We start from the raw sequence: 15,876 nt of genomic DNA, 5'->3' as shown, positions 1-15,876 counted from the left end.
CTGCCAAAGCGAGCACTGGCCCTCCAGATTCCGTAGACCAGTGCACGTGAATCACTTACTACAGGGCTGGGTGGAGCCCCCCCACCCCCCGTCCATTCCTCTTCCTTTTTCTCTCCACTGGCTTCTCACCGTCCTCTGACACTAGAATCCTGATGAATCAAATTGAAATTCATGTGGTACCTAAATATCACCCTGAAAATACCCCTAAACTATTAACTAAAGGTAATACTTCCACTCCCTTCTGCCAGCCTTTGGGAATTCCCTAAACTTAATTGAGAGGTGAACCTGTGGCATTAGTTTTTCTAAGGAACATCCTTTGGGGAATACTGTTCTAATGATTTTTTTTTTTTTCGAGGAATTTATTAGAGGAAGAACTTCTTTTTTTTTTTTTTTTGTCTTTTTCGTGACTGGCACTCAGCCAGTGAGTGCACCGGCCCTTCCTATATAGGATCCGAACCCGCGGCGGGAGCGTCGCCGCGCTCCCAGCGCTGCACTCTCCCGAGTGCGCCACGGGCTCGGCCCTAGAGGAAGAACTTCTGATTCCACTGTAGGGTCCTTTTACTCCACCGGGTGGCATCTGATGCTGCTGTGATTTGCTTGTAGAATTGAGTCAGAACATATAAATAGTGCCTTTCTCCATATCCTTATTCATGAATAAAGCTTTTTTGGAGCACTTTTCTGTTAGATTGTGAAATTTTATATAACATCAAGGGGTCTGAAGGCTAAGATTTTCTTAGCTCGTATGTTATGTTTTTAAAGGTATTGGAAAAACAAGGGACTGACAAGCAAGGTTGACTCAAAGATTTCTTTATTTTCCCAGGTTCCTGGGTCTAACTCTTGGGTCTTTTGACGAGGCATTGTGTTCAATAGTCCTCTGTGAATGGAACAGGTTCTAGGATCACTTGGTTTTCTTGAATAATCTCATTTGTTGTCACTGTACTCACTCATAGAGGGAGACCTTTTTCTAACTCTCTGTCTGCATTTAGAGACCCTCTGGGTACAGGGTAACACACACTTCATTAGAAATTCCATACTTTTTGTCCCCACACCTAAAATTGACTTTTTAACCATGTAGCCTTTTTTTTAATCAAGGAAATCCTCACGTTTTATGGGGGATGCTTTTATTCCCCTTACGAGTTATTTTGTAAGCCTGGTGAATGTTTCTAGATGAGAACTAAAGCCAAGAAATGACCTCCCAGCACTTGAGGTTAGATTCAGAAGCATGATTTCTTAATTCATCAAACCTTTGAGGATCTGCTATGAGCTGCTACTATAAAGACAAATAAACTCTGCCATGAGCAGGAGCCACCAGCTAGTGTGACTTACAGGTAGGGTTGCTCACAATGAGACTGCACTGACAGGCTTCCTTGAAGGTTGGAGGCAGGAAGACTGGTCAGAGAAGGGTTTTCCAGGAGAATAGAGGGCTCTCCACCTCCAGGTGAGTGTGTGAGAAACTACAGAGGGGAAGATAGATGGGGCTGGGGAGAAAGAAAGAGTTGTGTTCACTTTTACTTTGGCTTCAGGAAGCTCAGATGTAGTGTTCATTCATAGATAGGCATTTGGATTCCTACAGCCCATGTATTTGAGAAATTGCATCATCTTTTTCTAATTGTTTTGTGATATTTTCTACCTTTAAAAAGTTGTCATGTCTTGTGTGTGTGTGTGTGTGTGTGTGTGAGATTTCTTTAAGCTTTTTTTTTTTTTTTTTTCTTTCCCGTATTTGGAAGTTGAGATAAGACTCCTACACAAAGAACCCAAAGCACTAAAGTCTTGTGGATCACGTAATAAAGTCACAAGCTTCCAGTCAAACAATTCTTTGCAGACAAACCCAGTTCTGGTCTGTACTTGACCACCTGTTATATACAGTTGAGCATGATAAACTGATACTTGACTGAGCACTTCACTGAGCCAGGCGCTTTACCTAGATGATCCAGTCTTCACTGCCACCCTTTGAAGTAGGAGCTATTGATTATCCCAGTTTTACAGGTGAAACTGAAGCTCTGAGGAGGATGTTAACTTACTCAGGGTCAATGTGGTGGGCAGAGTAAGGGCTCCCCAAAAAGGTCCACTTCCCAGTCACTAGAACCTATGAATATGTTATGTCACATGGCAAGGAGGAATTACAGTTGCAAATGGAATTAGGCTGCTAATCAACTGACCTTGAGATAGGGAGATTATCCTGGATTATCAAGGCACTCCCAGTGTCATCAAAAGGATTCTTAAAAGTGGAATTGAGAGGCAAAAGAATAGTCAATGTCATAGTGATGTGATGTGGGAAGGACTTGTCTGGCCATCGCTGGCTTATGACATGGAGGAACGGGGGCCACAAGCCGAGGAATGTGGGTGACTTCCAGAAGCTGGAAAAGCAAGAACATGGATTCTCCCCTGTAGCCTCCAGAAGGAATATGCCCTGTTGACAGGGCAGTGTTGATTTTAGCCCAGTGAGACTCATTTTGGACTTCTAACCTCTGGAACTGTAAAATACATTTATGTTGTTTTAAACCACTAAGTCTGCTGTAATTTGTTACAGCAGCAACAGGAAACTAATACAGTCCCACAGTAAATGCAGGAGCTGGGATAGGAACTCAGCCCCATGGTGCAGAGCTCACTCTCTCGAGCCCTAGTCCATTTTCCCCCTGGTCACTGTGCTGTACTGGGATGAAAGGTGGTATGGTACAGTAATTCTCTCCTTCTGCCTTGCCCACGATAATGCTTTAAATGTAATGCCTTTCCCTGGATAATATCCACCTTCTTCATTTTTCAAGCCCAATCTGAAGTCCTGTGGATTGGTAAGTATCGCCTTGTTGGCAAGATGTCTGGCACACAGTGGATGTCAAATGGAGATTTGAATACCACCTCTTCCTTCTTGGAACTCCTGTTGCACTAATGGGCTATGTCTCCTACTAGCAACTTTCATCAGTTTCTGATTTTACCTTGGACTTGAGTGGTGTCTTCCTAATAAGTTCCCATAGGCAGGGACCGACTCTCCTGATAATAAGTGATTTTAGTGGCAAGTGTTCTGGTGTGACCATGGCCCAGTCACCCCTTCTTATTGACCTTCAGGTTCCACTGGTTGCCTGTAAGGGATATTTTAGCTTAAAAATGTAATAGCCCTTGCCTGTTTTTGTAGGTGTGGGAGCTAAGAATGGTTTTTCCATTTTTGAAAGGGTTGTTTGGTGCTGGGGGCAGGTGGCAGGAGCGGGGAGAACCACATGTACGGAGACCTCATATAGCTGACCCTTGTGCTAGACTGTAAGAGCAGCCTGAAAGTGGGTGGAGGAGGGTTTCTAAGTGGATATGTTTAGCTTGTGAAGTCCTCCTTCCCTGAGAGTACATAAAAAAACAAAAACAAAAACAAATACAAAAAAAGGAACTTAATTGAAACGCATACAAGGGAAGTATTTGAATTGATCATTTTAATATTATGCTTCGGTATTTATTAAATGAGAACAGCTGGTGTGAGGGTGTTTATTTTACTGTCATATTAAGTATATGTGACAATGCATTTTTAGCTCTATAGTTTATTTTCTCCTAAAATAATGTATTTGGAACTACATTTCTCTTTCCCTCCTACCTAATTCACAAAAAAGAAAAAAATCACAGCTAAGAAGTTACATGTTTACTTAGAGTTTAGCAGTATCTTGGCAAGCACCCGTATGTATCTATGGTGCTCAAATGCCAGAATGTTTTTCTAGGTTATTGCTTTGTGCTTTATGTTAAGAATTTTGAAAATATGTAAATATCAAAATCACATTCCTAGGGAAAAAAGTGCAAGTAATAGTGATAGTTTAATATATTGAAAACAGGCTTTTCTGTAATCTGCTACATTTCGTTGAAGGTTTTTTCATTTTGATGGATGTATTTATTATTGGAAATTTATGAAATCATCCAGTAAATGGTTATGAAGCTCTTGAAAAGTGAATCACTACGTAAATATTAAGTAACAAAGGGGTTGTTTTTAATCCCCTTTTATATAATCCTATTGTTCTTTTTCTGATTTGTCCAAAACCTTGGAAAGAAGAGTGGGAAAGCAGAAGTTAATAAAAATGACAGAGAATGTGGAATAAAATGAGGGTTAGTTCTGAGAAGATGGAAGGTACCATGATACAGGTTTGCCTTTTGGAATATCACTGTTTCCCAATGTAAAGAAATGAGAGAAATTTCTCCAGGGAGTAAATGACTTTTTAGGCATGCTGATTAAATGCCATGTGATTTAATACAGTGCTATTTAGTTTTGAAGTATATCATGGTTTATTTGTTAGCAGTTTTGTTTTGTTTTGTTGTTGTTTTGTTTTGTTTTTTGGTTTTGTTTTGGCAGTTGGCCAGTATTGGGATCCGAACCTTGACCTTGGTGCTACAAGGCAGCACTCTAACCAACTGAGCCACCCAGCCAGCCTATTAGTAGTTATTTTTATCAGCATTTTTCATTACCTCACATTCCATTTTATTCCATAATCCCTAAGAGATTAACTTACACAGAAGCTTCCTGGATAGCAGTTGGCAGCTCTTATGTAAAGGATTCCATGTTCAGCGCTGGTGTTTCTGTTCTCTCTTTCAGTGTCCTTGGGTACCTTTCTTTGTAGTGTACCAGGTACTGTTTACTGTAGGCCTCTGAGAGAGAATTGATTTCAGAAACTCAGTCTAGCTAGAGCCACAAGATTCTTGAGCCCCACCTTTTCCTTTTTGAAGGGGGGAGGGAACACTTTTAAAAATAATTGTCTGCTGTTGGAGCAGTTTTCATGAAAAAAAAAATTCAAGAAGCATTGTCTCATATATTCTTACCAGATAAATCGCCTATTATTAAGACTTGCTGGCTGCTGGATTATCATCCCATCCTAATTTTCTTCCTGAGATAAATGATTCTTGCTTTTTCATCATTACCATCCTGGCACAGTCCAGTGGAAATATAGTATGAACCACAACCACATAGTTAAAACTTTCTAGTGGCCACATTAAAAATGAAAAAGAAACAAGGGCTATCTGGTTAGCTCAGTTGGATAGAGCACAGTATTACAACACCTAAGTCAAGGGTTCAGATCCCCATACTGGCCAGCTGCCAAAAAAATAAAAAAATAAAAAAATAAAAAAGAAGCAGGTGAAATTAATAATATATTTTAATTAACCCAATATATTCAAATATTATCATTTCAACATGTAATCAGTGTAAAAATTTTTGAGATATTTTATGTTCTTTTTTTAACCACCATTTGAAAAATATTTTATATATTTACACTTTACACTTAACAGTGCATCTCAATTCAGATGCTAAATTTTCATTGGAAATATTTAATCTGTATTTAGGTTTCATAAAATTTATAGTTGAGGGCCGACCCCGTGGCTTACTCGGGAGAGTGTGGCACTGGGAGCGCAGCAGCGCTCCCGCCGTGGGTTCGGATCCTATATAGGGATGGCCGGTTCGCTCACTGGCTGAGCGCGGTCACAAAGAAGGACAAAAAAAAAAAAAAAAAAAATTTATAGTTGAAAAAGTGATTTACATACTCAAGTTGTTTTAAATGTACTTAAAAGTCTTCTGATAACTGAGTTAAATATCACTTTAAAATTTAATCAAAATTAAATAAGTTTAGTTCCTTGTTGCTCATTTCAAGTGCTCACTAGCCACATGTGACTAGTAGCTACCATCTGGAACGGTGCAGCTCTGGCCATATGCCTCATTGCAGGACCTATCCAAGTGTCCTGGGGAAAAGCAGTTTAATAAGATACTGAGTCTTATTAATCAAGGCACATCGTTGAGTTCATAATGGTTCAGAATGTGATCCTGGTAGTCTGTTAGTTGATATGAGTTGTGTAGCTTTTGCTCCTGGCAGGGCTCTATTTTTTAAAGCACAAATTAAAAGTCTATTCTGTTTCTTAACAAAAGATAACCTATTGTAATTCTTTCTGAAATGTTTGAAAATGTTAACATCTTGCCTTTCTGACATGGTTCGTGGCTTCAAATGTATGTGTTTTACCCTAATATTAAACTGAAGTTTTAATATTTAAAATTGAATTTAAGGTAAACGATACTAAGCAAAATAAAGTAATATGACATTAAAATATACAAAAAGTCAAAAACAAAAAACTTTGGTGCAAACATGAACCAGCTGTGAGTGGAAACCAGATGCAATTTCAGATCCTTCCTTGCCAAGTGCACCTTTGGTGGTCGCCACAAGTTAAATAGTGACAGTGGTGTGTGGAAGGCCACAAGAAGGGCAACTGAAGCTTTACTTGGGGGGTGTGGGAAGCAGAGATTAGTGGCAAATAAGAACTCTAACCTTATGAAGGATGGCCAGAAAGAAATCTGCCTAAGTGACAAAAGTAGATGAGGTTTAATGGATCAAAGCAAAACCATCTGTTTCTCAAAGCACAGCAGCCAGAGTGAGCATCAGCATGATAGTGCTGGCTCCCGTGGCCCCATGTCCGTGGGAGCCTAGATGGTGGCTCTGTGTGCAATGGCTGCCTTGTAGCTCAGGGACACTGGGCCAACAGCTCAGCACTTTTGTAGCAAGCAGCAAAGAAGCCATTCTGCCTCCCTGAAGAGCGAGTGGCCCTAGGAGTCATGCTGTGGTTGCCTTGACCTACTTAGTTACCTGCATGAGCAGCTGCAGAAACTGCTTGGTAGCTAATTTTCTTACCCAGATGTTCTTTCAAGATCTTGTTATATCTTGTAGAGATCTTTGATACCAGTTGACACTGTATGGTTAATAGAGATCCTAAACTGGCCACTTACCAGGCTAACAGATGTACTGTGAAATTTTTTTTTTATTAATGGGATCCTGCCATTGTTGGACATTGGTTGGGGAGGGGCAAGTACGATGCTGAATGTATTTTTAATTATTCAACAGATTCGGAGTTCTTAATTAAAATATTGAAGCTTCATTACTTTTAGGACCAAAGAATTCATTTTATTAATGACAAGGACCCCTATTGTAGAAAGCCCTGGGATCCTGCTTAACAGAAGATGCTCTGGATATGGAGATGAGAAGTGCTGTTTTCTTGTGTCATTCTTACATTATAAACTTCCTCTGCTAATCCAAGTATTCTTCTTTCACATGAGACTGCACATTTAAGCTGCATCTTCGAGCAAAATTTCTACCATGTGCTGTAACTTAAATAGAAGTGGGATTTTTGTAAACTTCTTTATGTGTGAAAAAAAAGTTTTGAACACGTAATATATTTGAGCATGTTGGAATTCGTTCTGTGCAGGCAGACTGCCCATTCTTATTAATGCAGTTAAACGAGTTTTTGAATGGCCCCTTTTACCTTTTGGGTCAGGCTGTCACATCATATTCCTTTGCTCCAGTAAATCATGACTTTGGCAGACCATCAGATGAATTTCCTTACAGGCTCCCTTCCCTTCTCTCCTCTTTTTAACTATGGCTGTCCACCAAGATTCAGCCTTCTCCTTCTGGAGAGTGATGTTTTTGTCCTACCAGTTAAAATCCTCTCTTAGATCCTGCCTTTTCTTCTGACAGCTTTGGGATTTGAACTTGCATGTCACACCATTAAAAAGTGTTTTTTTGAATCTTGAACTAATTTTATACTTACAAAAAAGGTACAAAAATAGAACAGAAAGTTCTCCAATTACCTGCAATCACCCAGCTTCCCCCATTGTTAACATCTTATGTAACCATTTGTTATGGTGGCTTTGTCAAAACTAAGAAATTAACGTTGGTACAGTACTATTAACTAAACTGCAGACCTTATTTGAATTGTTTCAGTGTTTCCACTAGTGTCTGTTTTTATTCCAGGATCTAATCCCTGATCTTACATTGTATTTGTTTAGTTTTTTCTCCTAGTCTCCTATCTATGACAATTCCTCTATCTTTCCTTGTCTTTCATGACCTTGACACTTAAGAATACCGCTTAGATGTTTAATACAGAGTCCCTCAGTTTTAGTTTGCCTGATGTTTTCTCATGATTGGAATGAGGTTATGTATTTTTGGCAAGAATACAACAGGAATGTCCTCTCAGTGCTTCTTATCAAGGGGTTCCTATGATGTCAGTGTGTCTCCTACTAGTAATGTTAACTTTGATTACTTGGTTAAGGTAGTGTCTGCTGGGTTTCTCCACTGCAAAGTTACTGTCATTTCCTTTGTAATGTTGGGGCTCAGAGGCTGTTACTCCATATCGTGCTTTGATATGCTGGAATAAAGAAGCAGCCTCAAGGTCTCCCTCCAGCTCTTCATCCTCTGTCACTCTTTAAAGCACAGGATGAAGACTTTCTCTTATCTGCCTAACCTCTGGTCCTTTCACTGAGTTGTCATTAACTTTTGACTCATCTGGACAAACTTGTCACAGGCCATTGTCTTCTATTTTGGTCCCATTCAGTATTTTGAAGAGAATCATTTACTAGTCTTTGTCTGTGGGCCAGATACACTTTGTCCCAGGCCGTTGGTGTGTTCTCCAGGTCCATTGAGTTTTCCTAAAAATTATTTACTCCTACACCCACATCACCCCTTTCCCTATGAAGAGGGGCATATAAACAGTACCCTGGGGAAATACGGATGTTACTCTCTTATGGTATCAGGGTATCATTACTTCTAGGTCTCCTGAGCAGATAGAACTAGGAAATACATGTATTTATACACATGCATATGCATACATCTATATTTCTGTATCTGTCATGTGTGTGTATGGGGGGTGTGTGTGTTAAAAACTGGAAGTTTATGCTAATTCTCTTGGATTCCAGTCTGACTCTACAGGGTTCATTTTGGCCTTCTTCTCTCTCTCTCTTTTCTTTTTTTTCCCCTTCTTTTGCCTTTTCCTCTTAATATATAACTTCTTATTCCAAAAGTGAGAATCCTGGCTCTCTTACTTGCAAAGAAGTAATAAGTTAGAGTTTCCAAATTGCTAACTTACATTCCTTTGAGAAACACACATACTAACTAGATTTACAGCATTTATGTATAGTTCTTTTTGCCTTTAGTTTTAAGCATCCAGTCAAGATAACGTTTCTCAGTTTCTTGGATAGTTCTTCCTTGCCCACCCCTTCACTGTGGTGCCACTCATTTGCAGTAGTCAGGCTTCTTTGTTAGCGTTTGTACTCCACATTAGGTTCCCCACATCTCCATCGGTTGTAATTGTTTAATTTGGGAGCATGAGAAGGGTGTGTGAAACATCACTGTGTCTCTAACAGTCAGGTGCAAAAAGGGCTCTTCAGAGAGGTGCCAGCCCTGCTCTCCTGCTCCCATTCCTCCTTTCCCACTCTCCCCCATAAGTAACCAGTCTCTTTGATTTCTAGCTTATTCTTCCAGTATTTCTTTTGTTTTATGCCATTTAAAACTCATCAGCTTTGTATTGAAGATTGTCAACCATGACCATGGCGGTAGGGACATACTTCCCGTTCATCCTCATTGGCCACTTCTTATCTGAGGGAAAGAGGACGTCACTGCTGGAAGGTGGGGCTCATCTGATTAAACTAGAAACTGTGTATGTTTAGCACCTTAATATTTTTATATTTTAGCTACTTGGATGTAACTTGGTAACATTTCAAGTTTAACTGATATTTTATTTAATGTCTGCTAGTAAAGCAGAAAGTGGATAGGAAAGAAATGTACTTTTTCCTAGTATCTTATCCACTCTCATTTAACACTGAACACTTTATTTTTATAATCACACAAATATTAAAGTATTATATACTCCCTGAAAAAAATAATAAAAGTTTCACATAAGGATAAAGTCCTCTTTGATCTCTGTCCCCCAACACCAAACCACTTTTATTATCTGCACAGGTTCTTTATACATTTCTAAACATATGTGCCTATAGGAAAAAAAAATTATTGTTTTATAAGTGTGAGGTTGTTTTTTTTTAAATAAAAGGTTTACTTTATCTTCTTCAGTTTCGTTTTTCACTGACATATATCTTGAAGATCTATTTGTGCTGTGGATAGCCCCGCCTCATTGTTTTTAACCTCCACAGAGCATTTCTTGGTGAACATCCTTGCATGAGACCGCTGCACACATGTGGTTACTCAGAAGTGGAATTGCTGGCTGCGTCCATTCTTCACTGTAATCAGCACGGCAAACTGCTCTCCCAAGGGCCGTGCCATTTTACCTTTCTGCAAGCATTGCATGAGAGCACTCATTTCTCTACTGGTCATCAATATTTGATATTTCCTGTGTTTGAAATTTTGGGCAACTTGAGGGTCAGAAGTGGTATTTTGTTTTAATTTGCTTCCCTCTGAAATAGTGAAGTTGAGTAATTTAGCCATGTACATTTCCTTTTCTGTGGTTCGCCCATTTTTAACCATTTCCTTTTTCTTATTGATTTGTATGAGTTCTTTGTATATGCTAGATTCGTTCATTTAACAGATATTTATTGATCTCTTACTTTATGCCCCAAGCACTGCTGTAGGGCTGGAGTACCAGCAATAAATGAGGACTCTAATTTCATGGAAATTACATTCTGAAGAAGAAGTTGTACCAAAGAAAATCTGAATGAATAAGATTAAGCAGATGTTAATAAGAGCTATAAAAAATAGGGTAATAGGGCAAAGAGTGTGCCTGAGTGGGGAGGGAGACCCAGTTTCCCCTTGTAGACCCCATCCTGAGTGTTTGTTGTTGGGTGGGTGGTCAGGGAAGGCTTCTCAGAGGTAGCAGCTGAGATGAATGGTGAGAAGGAGTCTGCCATGGGAAGTGTCTGGACAGAAAGGACAGTGTGTGTGTTGGCTCTGAGGTGGGCCTAGTGAACAAGGGGGACTGTTCAGTATAAGTCATTGTCAGAGACATTACTCTCAGGAGTAGAATTGGCCTTTGCAGGGCCAAGGTCTGTTTCAGGAGGAAGGTTTCTTCAGCTCCTCCTCCCCTGTTCCAGGCCAGGTTACCAAAAAGAGCTTTGCTCCAGGGGACTTGGGCATCAAGACTTGGTCGTTGGGTTTTGTGGTTGTTTTAAGGCATAGGCCTTTTCTTTAATAAAGGAAAATTTTCTGTTTCAGATTACCTAGGAACAGTACGATTTGGGGTTATCACAAATAAACATCTTGCGAAACTGGTATCCTTAGTACAGTCTGGAAGTGTGTATTTACATAGACATTTCAACACATCACTTGTAAGTATTTTGAAATCACGTTTATATTAGTGCAGTGATTCTAACCTTGTTTAGGTCACAGAATCCTTTGAGAATTGGATAAGATCTTTGGACACTGCTAAGGAAAGTGCTCATGATTTTTTATATGCAAATTGAGAGTTCCTGCAACCCTACCCTAAGGCCTGTGCTCCAGATTAAGAACCCATGTATTAGAAGGCTCTTGAATTTAACATCTAGAGATTCTTTATTTATTCTTAGCTTTACTAGTTTTCCTTCTTGGATGAAATTGCCGAGTTACTGTGTTGGAGAATTGTTACTCGAGGCCCATGTTCTCAGAGGTTAAGCTTCCATTGGGTGGTGTTCTTTGTTCATTTGTTTCTTTTATGAAGAGTAGTATTGTGACATGCTCTTCTCCTCAACTGATGTAATAGATCTTTGAAGTTCTTGTCAAGTCACAGTGAGAAATTGATGGCTTCTCACCCCAGAGAGCCTTGGTTTTCCATTGTTACCTTTGTTCCCTGATTTCACTTGCTTTTTCATGGAACAACCTCAATTTGGCTACCTCTGAGCTTTGACCTGTGCTGCTTTGTCTTGTGCTTCTACTCTATTTATTGCTGCTTCTTCAGTCACATCACTGAGAGTTTATCTTTCTTAAGTATTTTCTGTCTCTCTAACATCATTGACAGTGTCAATGACTTACAGGTTGTATAAAGATCAATTTCCCTGTACCTAGTGTACCCAGCCTTCTAATATCTTTTCTCCCCGCGGCTCAGGCCCTCCCGGGGGTGCCCCTCACTTACTGGTTACTTTGGCTTCGGCATCGCTCTAGTAGCCTGATGTTGTGCTTTACTTCTTGCAGTTTATGTTTCAGAAGTCAAATGTATTTTTGTGTTTTCCGAATAGAAATGTTTGTAATGATGTTTGAGTATGTTTTTTCAAACTCCCACCATTCCACTTTGAGGATTGCTGCCGTGCTTGTTTCTCTGGGCCCACCCACTCTCCTTGTGCCTCTAAGTTTCTCTTGACTTCATCTGCTTTTGCTAGCTATCATTTTCCTGTATCCCTCATTTTTAGCATGTTATGTAGCCTACATATATATTTATTTATAGTAAAGGATACTGAGGAAGAAATTTTAAATAGAGAGGCTCGCCAGTTAGTTCAGTTGATTAGATCATGGTGCTGATAACACCAGGGGTTTGAACCCTCTGGCCAGCAAAAACCAAAACAAACAAAAATAAAATAAGGTAGAGGAAAAAAGGAAGGAGTATGAGATGACGTTGAAAAATATATTAGTTTACTACTTCGATTTAGTAGTTTTTAAGGTTGGTTAGTTTGTTTAGCAACAGAATGAATTCTTTTATCAAATGAAATATTATTGGGATTACCAGTATTTAAAAAGAATAAAAGCAGTGGACATCTTTGTTACGAGCAATTTAAATCTCCATTTTGGCATCAACGTCAAGGGTTTGGATCCTTGTACTGGCCAGCACCAAAACCAAGTAAATCTCCATTTGCGGGTTGTCAAATATCTCATTTCATGAAGTGCTCCAAAACACCTCTTCAGAAATCTGTTTGAAACCAGTGATTTATATCATTGGAATTTCAAAAATAATTTTATGTTCACATATATTGGTTGTTATAGAAAAACAAAGCAAAAAAATCTATGTGTCTCTTTCCTTCATCCGTACACATAAGTGTGATCTGTGCCCTTGTACAAATTTAGGTCCCTCACTGATTCATATGAATATTTGTTGAGTCCCTGCTCTGTGCCAGGTGTTTATCTAGTCACAGGGAATATAGGTGAGCAAAACAGATATAGCCTCTGCCTCACGGAGGCTCCATTCCCATCCTTGTGGGGCCACGTTTGAGGGACCAAGGTAAAAATCTAACTGCTCCTTGACTCTGTAATTTCTGTTCCCTTAGGTATTCCTTGGTCTTATCCAATGATGTTTAATAGCTGTCCTTGAACAGGGTGATAGAGATTGTTATTGTCACCAGCAGGCAAGAACAATTATTTGTTGATAAGTGACTCTGTCAAAAGGGGAAAAGATGAATTACATGATAAGAAAGTCACCCTGTGGCCACTTTTGCCTTTTCAACGACTTGTAAAGAAATGCTCTATCTGGAGAAGGGGGCTCTGGGTGTTAGCTGTGCTGCAGTGGCCGGTCATGTCGCTGCTCTGAGCCTCGTTTTCTTCACCTGTGCAGTGGTGGGTTGATCAGGCCTCTCAAGGACAGTGCCATTGTACTTTGATCCTGCCCTGCCTCGCTCAGCTTTCTTTTGTCCTATGTGCATTTGTCCTTTACAGGTCTTTCCCAGGGAGGTCATGAACTACACAGCTGAAAACGTCTGTAAGTGGGCCTTAGAAAACCGGGAGATGCTCTTTCGATGGCTGCAGCCACACGGAGGCAAGAGTCTCCTGCTGAATAATGAACTGAAGAAAGGACCAGCACTTTTTTTGTTTATACCTTTTAATCCCTTAGCCAAAAGTCATCCTTTAATCGATGAGGTAAGAGTTGTAATGTTAAAGGTGTGTCATGAGGAGTGGGAGAGACTTACTTACTTGGACCCCTCTCATTCCACACATGTACTGTGGCAGCTATGGCTCTGTGGCCTTCCTCCTTTCTCCTCTAAATGGGCAGGAGATCCTGGGCCTGGGACGGGGACTGCTGCAGCCTCTCTGGCCACATTTATTGCCAGCTACTCTGGGGAGAGTAGGAGGAGACAGGGAAACCAAACCATGCCTCTCCAGAGAAGGACTGAGTGTCCCTCTTACTGAGGTGACTGATGTTGAGCTTCCTGTTTGGGAAGTGGGACAGAGGGAGTGGGTAGAAACACAGGGTTTAGTGGACTAGGAGATGCCATTGTCATGGGCAGGGGGTGGCCAGACTGTTGGCCCTGACCATCCTTGAGACAGCAGAAAAGAGTTGTGTAGCCCAGCAGCCAGGAGCAGCAGCAACACTAGGACACCTTGTGTTTCTAAACCTTTCCTGTCGCGCATGCAGAGAATGGAGTGGTTTTCAGAGAGAACCACCATCAGGCTCAGTCCTCCTGCTTTTCCTGCTTCATCTTGTGCCTTCTCTTCACTCTCTCTGGGTGTGAGTTTATTTTAGATGTGGATCATTTGGAGCCACTTAGAGAGAGCAATAACAATAAGCAGAGAGAGCTGGGATTCCTAAATTGGATTTACTGAGGGTTTTATTTTTTCTTTCCCTCGAGGGTCACTTAATTGGCCCAAACTAATTTCAGGCAGCGAGTGTACCACTGGCCGGGCTAAGCACACACCGCCTCTCTCTGAGCCGCTCAGTGTTAGCATGGTTGTCTCCTAGAGGGATAGGAAGCCAGGACTTATTGCCTAGCCAGACCCCTCATTTTGTGACCCTGGAGCCTTTTCATTAAAGTTATTATTGCTGCTAGGGAGCGATCTGAGCAAATGCTGCTATCCTGGCTTAGAGGAAGGGAGACAAAGAGAAACGAAATAGCTTCGTTTCTTCACTCTGATTATGGAGGGCTTGAAGTAATGAAGCTTTTCTTCTTTAGAAAATCTTCACTATGCAGATATTTTATGAACTGAGATGTTCTTTCAAAAGACTAGGCATTTAGCATATCTAAAACGAAGAGCCTTAAAACTCTTTGAAGGAAAGGTAGGGTTTTCAACCAAGGTGGGTAGCAATGGTTGTGGATTTTTAATTTAACTTTTAAAGTTTCCTTCTGGAGAGTTCTCTGTGTCTGGTTTGGTCATGTCAGGGCCCTGGGTGGGGTGGAATTTTGTGGCAGGAGCCCAGATCCTCTGCCCAGAGGGTCTTGGTTGGATTTAGGCACTTGGTGGGAGGACATTTGCTTTGCAGCCCATTGTTCCTGTATGAGCATCTCCCCCACCTGCCGCCACTCCTCTACCTATTGACAGGCCTTTTTTTTTTTTTTTTTTTTTTAAAAAAAAGATGACCGGTAAGGGGATCTCAACCCTTGACTTGGTGTTGTCAGCACCACGCTCACCCATTGAGCAACCAGCCATCCCTATATGGGATCCGAACCCATGGCCTTGGTGTTATCAGCACCACACTCTCCCGAGTGAGTCACGGGCCGGCCCTATTGACAGGCCTTTTAAAAATTTTTTCTTATTATGGTTTGTCTGGGCTTCTTTTCCTCAGGGCTCCCAGTGTCCCTGTAAGGTGGGGGGATTCCCTTCACCTTAATGTATGTTTGAGATGGCTGAAACCCAGGCTGCATCTCACAGTATTGCAAATTACATAGACAAACAGAACATCTGTCCCACCCAGCTCCCTCCTCGTTCCAGGTCATTTTGGCAGATGTTTACTGAGTACTGTGCCAGGGTCTGCAGGGGAGAAAGGATGTGTATGACACAGTCTTCGTCCCATGGTCTCAGAGGCTTGTCCAAAAGGGGCATGAGAGCCTGCCTGTAATTCAAGGCAGAAGAAGATCAGCTCCAGGGCCAGAGTCAGGAGGAATTGGAAGGTAGAGGATACCCTCCTGGACAGCTGGGGGCTGGGCAGAAGAGAGGTTAGGAGAGGCTTTAGGAGGGGAGTGTTTGAGATGGACTTTTGGGGGCAGCCAAGATCTTGAAGGGTTGAAAGAAATCTAAGGGAGGGAACAAAGGCACGGAGCGGGGTGGGGGGAGGAGCTGTAGAGGATTTAGTATTAGGAAAGAGTGTGGGTTTTATGGTCCACAGGAAGGCTAATTAGAGAAAATCCTGCAAAAACCTTTGGAGGGAAGGGCCTTGGGTGTTTGTCTGAGGACTTCAAGGTTCATTGTAGCCAAAGTCTCACTGACAATGAAGAGATGTGACCAGAGCTGTGTGTTACCATTAGAAAGGTTTTCCTGGCAATAG

General features: G+C 41.0%; 1 protein-coding gene across 3 annotated transcripts in view; it reads left to right on the top strand.

Annotated features, from left to right (window-relative positions):
* TXNDC11 (thioredoxin domain containing 11) overlaps positions 1-15,876 on the top strand; it is a 59,202-nt gene that overhangs the window by 28,587 nt on the left and 14,739 nt on the right. For 2 of the 3 annotated variants that reach the window (XM_063100389.1, XM_063100390.1), the window contains 2 exons: positions 10,935-11,047; positions 13,335-13,535. In XM_063100389.1, coding sequence (XP_062956459.1) covers positions 10,935-11,047; positions 13,335-13,535 — 314 coding nt within the window. The remainder of the gene's footprint in view (positions 1-10,934; positions 11,048-13,334; positions 13,536-15,876) is intronic. The other variant, XM_063100391.1, reaches the window with a different exon arrangement.

Source organism: Cynocephalus volans, chromosome 6, assembly GCF_027409185.1.
Source record: "Cynocephalus volans isolate mCynVol1 chromosome 6, mCynVol1.pri, whole genome shotgun sequence".
Classification (NCBI taxonomy): Eukaryota; Metazoa; Chordata; class Mammalia; order Dermoptera; family Cynocephalidae; genus Cynocephalus; species Cynocephalus volans.
Note: the sequence above shows the minus strand (reverse complement) of the source record. Positions and strands in the feature narration are given on the sequence as shown.